The sequence below is a fragment of the Macaca thibetana genome, chromosome X (genome assembly GCF_024542745.1).
Source record: "Macaca thibetana thibetana isolate TM-01 chromosome X, ASM2454274v1, whole genome shotgun sequence".
Classification (NCBI taxonomy): Eukaryota; Metazoa; Chordata; class Mammalia; order Primates; family Cercopithecidae; genus Macaca; species Macaca thibetana.
Window position 1 is genome coordinate 36051394 of NC_065598.1, and position 12296 is coordinate 36063689.

The window sequence follows — 12296 nt, forward strand, 5'->3', positions numbered from 1 at the left end:
ACACCCTCTTGCTGAGGATCCAAATTCACGCTGTCATTAAGCTTCATGGCCTGTAACTCTACCCTAAAGGAATAAGGAAGCAAGTCTCATACTTCATCACAATCCAGGAAGCAATGATAAACTGTCTGGTGACAGTCTCTCAAGGAAATTTAGGGAGGCAAGTGAGAAATGTTCCCAGAGCAGCAATTCATGACCCTCCATGCTCTTATACTTGCAGGAGGATCATGGGGTTTCTGCCAAGACTTTTGTCAGCTGCATTTTTACAGTGCGTATGGGGCCTATGTGGACTCATGCAAGGTTGCTGGGTACGATGGTGCAGTCATGTTCCTACAGACTGGTGAATGGAATCTCCTCCAAATCACCATTATACTATGTCTTAGACTGCCAGATTGAAGATTAAGGAAGGTGAAAATATTTTCCTTATTCCTTTCTGTAATTAATTAAACGCTATTATTATCTGCCATTATTTGGTTATGAGTTTTGAATGTTATTTTCAATAATGACTTTATGCATTTTTTGAATTCTTACTTTCTTAACATTTCCCCATGTTACCAGAGACCAGTGACATGACAAAGTATTTGCCTAAACAGTAGCATAGAATGTCCTATGAATTTCCCTCAAGACAATTCATACATGGTTTCCTATGGCTTGCTGTTAGAAAATCCTTTGTTTGAGAGATTATATATTTGAAAGTTAACTTCAGGTTTTACAAAATATATTAATATAGCTTAACCGATGACAATAACTAGATTGTAGGCTTCTTGAGAACTGCAGCTGAAGTGAGTACCTTGCAGGGGGATGTAGGCACTAGACACATGGTCTACATTAAACAAATGCTTGTAAGTTGTCTTTTTTGTTAAAACATTTTCTCTTTTGTCTTTCACTAAATAGAAACGAAATTAATGTCACTCTGAAATTCACCAGTCGCTTTCTTCGTCCTGCTGAAGCTTCACTATTATTAATTTCAAAACCCAAGAATGGAGTAAGAGGAATTACAATGACTTTTGCTCTTAAAGGCAAAGTTCTCAATTTTAAAACCATTGTAAGTAAATTTTACCTACTATGCCTTTGCTTTTCTTATCAGACCATGGAGTATCAAAAGCATGGTTATTGTTCTACATTTTATCTTTAGGCAGCTGTTTCTTGAGTCATCCCTGTGCCATGGATACTTGTGATTTATGTTAAAGCAGTTATGGGCCTGTGTCTGTGTGTTTGCTGGACTAAGGGTGGATAGTTTGTGCAGTAAAAAACGACTTTCCTGTACTCTGGCAGGACCTTTCATCAGTTTATCTTGTGTGTCCTGTGGATCAAATCTATTATAAAGATAAGGCTAATGCTGGCATTTATTGAGAGATGACGATGTTCCAGATAGAGTTCTAAGTGTTTCTATTTCAAAGGGTGGGGAAGAGAGATTTTTAAATCTTTATAAAATGGTTGTGACATTATTATGATTGACTTTTTGTAGCCATTATCTCTTCTAAATGTTAATTTCTACCATGGATGTATAATACAGAATAAGTAAATTCATTAGATTTCCAAATGGATTATAAAGAATTTAGGTGTGCAGGGCAAGAGTGGTAAGTAGAGAAAATGAATGTAGAATGGTTGAGTGATGGCCCATTGTTGAGGAGGGCACTGAGATGCTCATATGGACAGACTGCCTTTTGAGACAACGATGCTCAGAACAGGAAGTGGGCATTTGGCACTTCCTATGTGTGATCTTATTTCCTCCTGAATAATGAACATGTACTTTTCCCAACCCTCTCACACAAATTATCTGAAACAAGACATTGTTTTGTCACATGTGGCTAAGAGATATGGCTGGGCTTAGCCTGTCATTGGTGGTTATGGGGTGGACATGAAACTGTTTACTTCCCCATCTGCCCCCATATGGTCTTAAGTCGCTGGGAAGCAGATTAGATAATAAAAACAAAATAAAATAAAATGATAAAATAATCTTTCTGAAACTATAGAATACCTAGAAAGTTTTTCTCCATGGAATTTCTTTTGATAGTGGAAAGTATTGTCAGTGTAATATTAAATGGATGGTTTATAGACTTTTAAGATTATATTTTATAATTCAGAAAGTTCATTTTTTGTTATTATCACGTGGTAAGATTTTATTTTTTTTACTTTAGGACATTATAAAATGCGAAAGCCCATGTTATCAATTTCAGGAATTCACTGTGAATGTGAAAAACCCCTTCCATACTGCTGGGGACTTCAAGTAAGTTATTGCTTTGGTGTAAATTCATTACAATTTAGCTATCGCCACTCTGAAGAGACATATGTAATTTTCTTTCTTTCTTTTTCTTTTTCTTTTTTTTTTATTTTTTGAGATGGAGCCTCGCTCTGTGGTTAGGCTGCAGTGCAGTGGCACCATCTTGGCTCACTGCAACCTCCACCTTCCAGGTCAAGCGATTCTCCTGCCTCAGCCTCCCGAGTAGCTGGGACTACAGGTGCCCGCCACCACACCCAGCTAATTTTTGTATTTTTATAGATTGGGTTTCACCATGTTGGCCAGGATGGTCTCTATCTCTTGACCTCATGATCCACCCACCTCAGCCTCCCAAAGTGCTGGGATTACAGGTGTGAACCACTGCGCCTGGCCGTAATTTTCTTAATCTCTTCAACATGAACCATTTCGAGCAGAAATTTTATGTGTTCATATTCCTATAAACTTCTAAGCACCATCAGAAAAACTTAAACAACTAATGAAAGTGAATCAGTTTTACTGAAATGATCATACTAAATTTATGTTTTGTCTGCAAGTTGTTGAAATTCAGTGTTCTTTCAATTTTTAAAAATATATATAGTTAATAGACTTTTTACTTCTAATTTTATTCTGTACATGTCCAAAATTGAAAAATAGATTTAAGCAGAAAAAAACATTTTTACTTAGAGCATCATAACTAATTTATACTGCACAATCAATGTGCATGTGTTCACCTTAAGATTTAACAATAATAACAAAAATACATATTTGTGATGAAAAGACAATAAAATTTTCAAGCATTATTTAAAGACACAATAGAAAAGTAACTTCCTGGAAATGTACACCACATTGAGGAAGAAGATGGAAGGTGATACCTTCTGTGCTTACTAGTAATTTTGGTCATTTTGTTAAAAAAAATATTGTTTTGAAACAGTGATTTGTAAATACCTAGTTCCCCGGTGTATGTGAGAGAGAATGTGATTGAGTGCAATTTTATTAAAGTGATACATTGGAGTATAAGGAACACAAAATTTTAGAATATGAGGTGTGTTAACACAGTACTAAAGTATGCCCGTAAGTAGGCCAAATGACTGACTGCAGTTCCTCAGAGAAAAACAGGATCAAACAAATTTAGTCTTACATTCTAGTGTTAAAGCAGAAAGAAAATCTGGATATTCCAGAAATTGGGAGAATATTACAGATATGTATTTCTCAAATAAGAGTAATATTTCAGCATGTCTTTATGTTATATCTCAGATTTAATTAAAATGGTTAATGCTTGTGAGGGGTTTGTGGTTTGATAGGAAGCAAAATTGTTAATCAAGTGATTTTAACTATATCCTTCCTTATATGAATATGTCCCACAAACTTAGGCAATGGACAAATAAACTCAAAAATATAAAACCAATCTCAAAATGTGTAAAATCAATATTGTGCAAGAGGCATATATTACGTTTGAAATTTTAACATAATAAAATAGATTGAATAAGAAGGAATTTGACCAATTAATTAATATAGAAACTATTTTTAAGTTATAATCAATATAACAAGTGACCCAGTTTTTAATATTACAAATGATTGACTTGGTTATTATTAGCAGTCTCCTATTAAACATACTTTAAAATAAAATTTAAAAAATCGCCATATATTCCCCAATATTGTATGTGTAAGTGGCAAGAATTGATCATGTCTTATCAAAATTTCACATTACTTTGAACAAATAAGCCAATCCAGTCTATATTTGACAGAGACAGGATTAGCTGACCAGGTTGTTGATTCCCATGCCTCACTCCCAGACTGGTGATTCCCAAAGTCTTCTTTTGCAAAACACCACTATTTCATGCTCTATAATGCTAATTTTTTTTATTTTATATTTAATAAGATTTAGTTTGCTAGTACAGTATTTTGTTGAGGATTTTGCCTGTGTGATTATAATATTTAATAGTGTAATTGCCTTTTTCAGTGATTTGTCTGTTTTTGTATGATTAATATTAATCTTATAGAATTATTTCTGAAATGTAACCTTCTATTCTATTGTTTGGAAAAGTTTGTGAATGACTAGTATTAATTATTTGAATGTTTGATATAATTCACAGGTGAAACAGCCTGGTTCTGAGCTTTGCTTTGTGGAAGTTTATATCATTACTAATTCCATCTCTTTGCTATGAGCCCGTTCAGATTTTCTATTTCTTCTCAAATCAGTTTTGCTATTTTATTCCAGAAATTTTTGCATTTCTTCTACATCATCTAATTTGCTGGCACAGAGGCTTTCAGAGTATTCCCTTATAATCCTTTTTTAATTTCTGAAATGTTAATAGTGATGTTCCTCCTTCTATTCCTTATTTTAGTCATTTAATTCTTCTCACTTATATTCTTGATCAGTCCAGGTAATAATTTGTCATTTCATTGATCTTTCCAAAAAATTCCTTCTGCTTTCCTTGGTGTTCTCTATTGTTTTTCTGTCCTCTATTTCATTTCTGCACTAACTTTTTTTGGATATTACTTATTTCCTTCTATTTGCTTTGTGTTTAGATGTCTCTTTTTTCTCGCTTCTTAAGGTGAAAATTTAGATTATTATTATGAGATTTTTTTCATAGAGGCATTTTTATCTACATATTTATCTCTACGGACTGCTTGAGCTTCATCTCATATGTTTTGGAATATGTTATTTTATTTTCATTAATCTTAAGTTATTATTATTATTATTTTTGAGACAGAGTTTTGCTCTTGCCCCCAGGCTGAAGTGCAATGGTGCGATCTCAGCTCACTGCAACCTCCGCCTCCCAGGTTCAAATGATTCTCCTGCCTCAGCCTCCCGAGTTGCTGGGATTACAGACACCCACCACCACACCCAGCAAATTTTTGTATTTGTAGTAGAGACGGGTTTCACCATATTGGCCAGGCTGGTCTCGAACTCTTGACCTCAGGTGATCCCCCCACCTTGGCCTCCCAAAGTGCTCGCATTACAGGTATCAGCCACCATGCCCAGCAATCTTAAATTATTTTTAATTTCTTTTTGATTTCTTGCTAACCCACCAGTTATTTGGGAGTATGTTGTTTAATTTCCCCATGTTTGTTAATTTTCAACTTTTCTGTCACGAATTTTATTCCATTTAAGTTAGAGAGCATACTTTGTATTATTTAAATCATTTTAAATTTATCAAGGTTTGTTTTATGACATAAGGTCCATACTGCGGAATGCTCATAAGAAGAATCTATATTTTGCTGTTGCTGAGTAAATTGTTCTATAGGTGTCTCTTAATTTTAGTTGGTTTATAGTATTGTATAAGACTTATATTTTCTTATAGATTTTCTGCCTAAATTTTTCTATTCATAATGAAAAGGGCAGTATTTAACTATCTAACTATTAATGTTGATCTCTTCATTTCTCCCTTCACTTATGTCAGTTTTACTTTCTGTCTTTTGGTGCTCTAAAATTCAGTGAATGTATATTTATAGTAATTTTATCTTCCTGATTGTTCATATAAAATGTCTCTATCTGTAGTTACAATTTTTGTTTTAAATTCTATCATGTCTTCTATTAGTATAGCTACTTCAACATTCTTGTGGTTGTATGTATGATATATAATTTTTTGTCCTTTTACTTTCAATCTATTTTTATCTTTCAGTCTAACATATGTCTCCTTTATATAGCATATTGTCAGATTTGGGGGTTTTGTTTTGTTCTTGTTCTTGTTTTTGTTGTTGTTGTTGTTGTTGTTGTTGAGATGGAGTCTCGCTCTGTCGCCCAGGTTGGAGTGCAGTGGCATGATCTCAGCTCACCGCAAGCTCTGCCTCCCGGGTTCACACCATTCTCATGCCTCAGCATCCTGAGTAGCTGGGACTACAGGCGCCTGCCACCACGCCTGGCTAATTTTTTGTGTTTTTAGTAGAGACGGGGTTTCACCGAGTTAGCCAGGATGGTCTCAATCTCCTGACCTCGTGATCCACCCGCCTTGGCCTCCCAAAGTGCTGGGATTACAGGTGTGAGCCACCATGCCTGGACTTGTTTTAACAGCTTAATTAAGATAACATTGATATGAAAGAACTGCAGGTATTTACTGTGTACATTTTGATGAGTTTAAACATGTGCAAACACCCATGATACCATTACCATAATCAAAGGAACAGAAATTTCCTCCCAGAGTTCTCTTGTGTCCCTTTGTTTTCTGCTTGGTTTGTTTGTTTGCTTTTTGGTAAAAGCACTGAGCATGATATCTACCCTTCTTATATTTTGAAGTGTATGATATTGTTAACTATTGGCACGATATTTTATAGTCGATGTCTGGAACTTATTCATCTAATATTACAGTTGAAACTTTATACCCATTGAACAACTCTCCATTTCCCTAAACCCACAACTACTGTCAGTCATGATGGCCTTCTTCGCTTCTATGAGTTTGACTAGTATAAACACTTTGTATCAATGGAATTATGCATATTTGTAATTCTGTGACTGACTTATTTCCCTTAGCATAATGTCCTCCAGGTTCATCCACATTGTTACAGATGCAAGACTTCCTCTTTTTTTCAGTCAGAATAATATTCTATTGTATGTATATGTATATATTAAATTAATCACTGCTTTTGATTGCATTATTTAATCAATTCGCAAATTTGTTATTATTGACACAGTTGGTTTTACTTTTGCCAGTTTCCATTTAGTTTGCTATATTGTATGTCTTTTTGTTTGTTTCTCTATTAGTCCATGACTTCTTTTTTTAATAATAGTGTATATTTTTCAATGCAGGATTTTAATTTCTAATGGCTTTTTCAATATATTTTTGAATTTGTTTCCTTAATGATTGCACTAGAGTTTACCATAGACATTTTTACTTATCATAATCAGCTTCAGATATATACTAGCTTAATTCCAGTTAGATTCACAAAGTGTTACTCTTATATAGCTCTATTCCCTTTCCCTTCTTTTCCTGGTGTTAGTGTCATACATATTACATCAGTATTACACACCCAACAATATATTGCTATAATTATTATTTTATATAATTTGTATGACTTTGAGAAAGCTGGGAGAAAGTATATTGGTTTGCTAGGGTTTCCATAACAAAACACCACAGATCAGATGGAATAAACTCGTATTTATGTTCTCAAAGTTCTGGCAGTTAGAAGTCCAAGATTAAAATGCCGTCATTTTTACTTTCTTCTGAAACTTTTCTTCTTGGCTTACAAATAGTTGTCTTCTCATGTGGTCTTTTTTCTGTGAATGTATATCCCTGATGTATCTTTGTGTTTTCAAATTTCCTTCTTCTTACAAGGACATAATTCAGATTGGATTAGGACGCACCGTGAGGGTCTTAATTATCTATTTAAAGGCTCTTTCTCCAAATACAGTCACATTTAGAGATACCAGGGTTAGGTCTTCAAAATATGAAGTTTGAGGGGACAAAATTCAGCCGATAACAAAGAGCAAGTATATATCTATAATTTTTATATTTTAACCTTCCTATTTAGTATTTCCATTTCTCTTCATTTGTTTGCATGGATTGGTGCTACCATATAGAATAATTTCTGTGACCCGATCCAGCTTTCATCTCACCCACTTCATTTTTTGAACGTTTTTTCTCCTATTTTTCCTCTCTCCTTTTTTTTGCATGTAATTTCATTGCCCACATGTTGTACTTAATGGTGTGCCTACCATACATATGTCAGATTCTATTTACTTTTTTTTTCATTTTTTTCTCTGTTCTTCAGAAAAGAATCTTCAAGTTTGTTAGTTCTTTCTTCCCCCAGTTCAAATCTACTATTAAGCCCTTGAGTGAATATTTCTTTCTCTTATTGTAGCTTCCATCTCCAAAATCTCCATTTGTTTCTTTTTTTTATAATTTCAGTTTCTTTGTTGATATTCTCTATTCGATGCCACATTGTCATCATGCTTTCCTTTACTTCTTTAATTATACTTTCCTTTAGTTCTTTGAAGATATTTATAATGGCTATTTTAAATTTGATTTCTGTTCAATCTGATACCTGGGTTACTCTAAAAGGCAGTTTCTACTCTCTGTTACTTTTCTTCTTCTTTTTTTTTTTTTTTCATGTGTTTCATAATGTTTATGAAATAGGGTAGACATTGTAGACAATATATTATGCCAATTCTAGATACGGGTTCTGTCTGCCCCAGGTTTGCTAATGTTATTTGCACTTCTAATTTTTTTACTGACTGTCTGGGTTATTTTGGTAATGTCTATCTCCCCCTGCTCAAACCCACACACACATAGTGTTAAGGCTCTGATGTTGCTTGTCAAAGGCCACAGTCTTTGGTATGCCCACAATTACCCTGGGATTACAGTGGTTTTGGCAGGGCTCCCTGTGTGTTTTCCTGACCACACCCTTCTGTTAAATTCCCTACATGGGGTGGGGATGTATTGGGGGAAACTGCCCCCAATGTTTCAACATGGGTCCTTTTCTGTTTTCCCTAAGTGTCAGCCAGTCTGAGAAATAAAGGGAAAGAGTACAAAATGGAGAAATTTTAAAGCTGAGTGTCCGGGGGAGACATCACATGTCGACAGGTTCTGTGATGCCCCCCAAGCCGCAAAACCAGCAAGTTTTTATTAGTGATTTTCAAAAGGGGACGGAGTGTACGAATAGGGTATGGGTCACAGAGATCACATGCTTCACAAGGTAATAAAATATCACAAGACAAATGGAGGCAGGGTGAGATCATAGGACCGGGGTGAAACTAAAAATGCTAATGAAGTTTTGGACATGCATTTTCATTGATAACATCTTATCAGGAGACAGGGTTTGAGAGTAGACAACTGGTCTGACCAAAATGTATTAGGTGGGAATTTCCTCGTCCTAATAAGCATGGGAGCACTACAGGAGACCGGGGCTTATTTCATCCCTTATCTACAACCATAAAACAGACATTCCCAGAGCAGCCATTTCAGAGACCTACCCCTAGGAACGCATTCTCTTTCTCAGGGCTGTTCCTTGCTGAGAAAAAGCATTCAGCGATGTTTCTCCTATTTGCTTTTGAAAGAAGAGAAATATGGCTCTGTTCTGCTCAGCTCTCAGGCAGCCAGACCTAATGGTTATCTCTGTTGTTCCCTGAATATTGCTGTTATCCTGTTCTTTTTTCAAGGTGCCCACATTTCATATTGTTTAAACAATTTGTGCAGTTAACGCAATCATCACAGGGTCCTGAGGCAACATACATCTGCAGCTTACAAAGATGATGGAATTAAGAGATTAAAGACAGGCATAGGAAATCACAAGAGTATTGATTGGGGAAGTGATAAATGTCCATGAAATCTTCACAATTTATGTTCAGAGATTACAGTAAAGACAGGCATAAGAAATTATAAAAGTATTAATTTGGAGAACTGATAAATGTCCATGAAATCTTCACAATTTATGTTCTTCTGCCATGGCTTCAGCCAGTCCCTCCATTCAGGGTCTGTGACTTCCCGTAACAGGGTTGGATAAATTACTCTTCAAGCTAATTCAGTCAACTTCAGACCTCTTTGAGAAAACTGTTCTATAAATCATTGTTTGAGATTTTTTCTGACTCCAGGAGGACTTCTAGCAGTCTCCTTCTCCAGTTCTCTCCAGCAAACTAACAGGCCTATAGTTTAGCTTGTATCTTTGTTGATCTACCAGTCTCCATCCAATTGTATTTCACCACAACTGGCAGTGTTTCTGAGAGCACACTTTCACTTGAATTTCTCCACACATTATTGAAAATGAAATCAGTACTTTGAGAAGCGATTAGGAGCTATTCATTTTAAAGCCTGCTTCTCTCCTCAGGGAAAATATCTGATCCATGACTCTAGAGCTGGAGGTGGGGACAATGGTGCACTTTTTCTTCAGCAAACCCTCCATTTTTGGAGCTGAGTGCTAGGTGGGCAAGGGGGCAAAATAGCCTCAGGATTTTTTGACTTGCTTCTCTCAGTATGGAACTACCACCTTACAAACTGGGCAAGGGCCATTGGGGTTTCAGTATTTTCTGCAGTGCCACACTCACGTGAGAGCTTCAGTCCATGAGTGGGTGCTGGGTAGAAGAAAGGAGCTTCTCACTGTCTCTCAACTGCACTTACCGAGAACCTAGCCTCAGCAACATGTACTGAGGTGAAAATGTTGATGTCCCATGCCTCCCAGAAACATAGGCCTCCAAATGGGAGCCAGGGGAAGGAAGAGCCCTACGTTCTTGGCAAAAACAGTCTGAAACAAAGTTTCTTTTTTGTTGAGCTTGAAAGGAAGAAGGAGATAGAGTTCTTGGTTCAAATTCTACAGACTACTGGTTTTCTTATTATATTTTAGTTGATTTTGTTTAAAGATTTTTCTTAATTTGTTGTATGCCCTTAGAACCATCTCCAGAGAATTTCAAAGTGTTTTTTTGGGTTTCTTTGTTTGTTTGTTTTGTTTTTACTCATTTTCTTGGGGTGAGAGTCCAAGGATCTCTCGTGGTGTCAGACTTAATGTTTGTCTTAAATATTATTTTATCTGTTATTAAGATAGCCACTCCAGCTCCTTTTTTATTACTATTTTCATGGTATTCCTTTTTAAATCTTTTTAATCCCAATTGGTTTGTGTTTTTGAACCCAATGTTTGTCTCTTTTCTTTTATCCATCTTGTCAATCTTTCCTGTTTGATTGAAGTGTTTAGTCTGTTACATTTAACTCAATCTGTAATCTAGTAGAATTTATGTCTGTCACTTTTATATTTCCTTTATATATCACTAATGTCTTTGTTCATCTGTTTATCTGTTACTGCCTGAGTTTTTTAACAGTTATTTTGCATACCATTTTATTTCCTTTTAGTTTCTTTTAGTTTATGATTTTCTAATTGTTTTCTTAATAGTTACCCTGAGGATTACAATCAGCATCATATAAAACAATCTAACTCAGATTAGTACCAACTGAATTTCAATATAATTCAGAAACTTTGTATCTGCAATGTATCTCTTTTTCCTAGCCTTTCCCTAGTGTTATTATACCAATATCATCTTAATGCATTATAAGCCCATAAAGCAGTTTTATATTTATTGTCCTACTCTAGTTTATTTTAAATGAGAAAGACAAATATAAAGAGTTGCAAAGAAAATGAAAATTTATAGCTTGTTTTTAAATATATATTTACCATTGTAGTAACCTTTCTTCATGCCTTTTATTACCTCATGTAGTTTTGATTAATTTCTTGTGTCCTTTTATCTCAGCTGAAATATTTCTTGTGCCACAGTTCTGCTACTAATGAATTGTTTTAGGTTTTGTTTACTTTGGAATATCTTTTCTCCTTCATTTTTGAAGGACAGTTTTTTTGTTTTCTTCTTTTGTTTTTTTTTTTTTATTTTTTTGAAGGAGAGTTTTTTCTTTATACATTGTACTTCATCAACTCTATTTCTTGCAGTGTACTGAATACATAATCCTATTGTTTTCTATCTTCCAGCATTTCAGATGGAAAGTCAGCTGTTAATCATATTAAGGAGCCACTGTAGGCACTGAGTCAATTTTGTATTGCTACTTACAAGATTGTCTATATCTTAGCCTTTCAACTGTTTAATTATTATTATCTATATGTGGATTGCCTTGAGTTTATCCTACAAAGTGTTCTTTGTGCTTCTTAGATGTGTAAATTAGTGCTTTTCATCAAATTTTAGAAGTATTCATTCTTTATTTTTAAAATGTTTTTTTTTTCCTCTTTCTCTCTCTCTCTTGTCTTTTGGAAATTCCCATTAGACTTATGTTGGTGTCCCACAGGCATCTGGATCTCTGTTAATTTTTCTTTATTATTTTTTCTTCCTGTTCCTCAAAATAAATAATATCAATTGACATATTTTAAATGCACTGCTTTTTTTTTTCTTTTGCCATACCAAACCTGCTATTGAGCCCCTCTAGTAATTTTTAGTTTCAGGGATGTTATTTTTCAATTCTAGAATTTCTAATTGGTTCTTTTGTATCATTTCTATCTCTTTAATTGGTATTGTCTATTCGGTGACACATCATTGTACCCCATATGCAGCATCTTTGACATATTTTGGGGATCAGGCAAGTTAGTTTAATCCAATACATGGACATATTTTCCCCCATATGTTCTTCTCATGTTTCATCAGGCTTTTGTTTGACCC

At 34.8% G+C, this 12296-nt stretch overlaps 1 protein-coding gene across 1 annotated transcript in view; it reads left to right on the forward strand.

The window, feature by feature from the left end:
- The window catches only part of CFAP47 (cilia and flagella associated protein 47), a 439964-nt gene that overhangs the window by 218254 nt on the left and 209414 nt on the right, over positions 1–12296 (forward strand). Inside the window, exons 38-39 of the mRNA XM_050776518.1 lie at positions 892–1042; positions 2139–2227. Of these exons, the coding sequence (XP_050632475.1) occupies positions 892–1042; positions 2139–2227 (240 nt within the window). The remainder of the gene's footprint in view (positions 1–891; positions 1043–2138; positions 2228–12296) is intronic.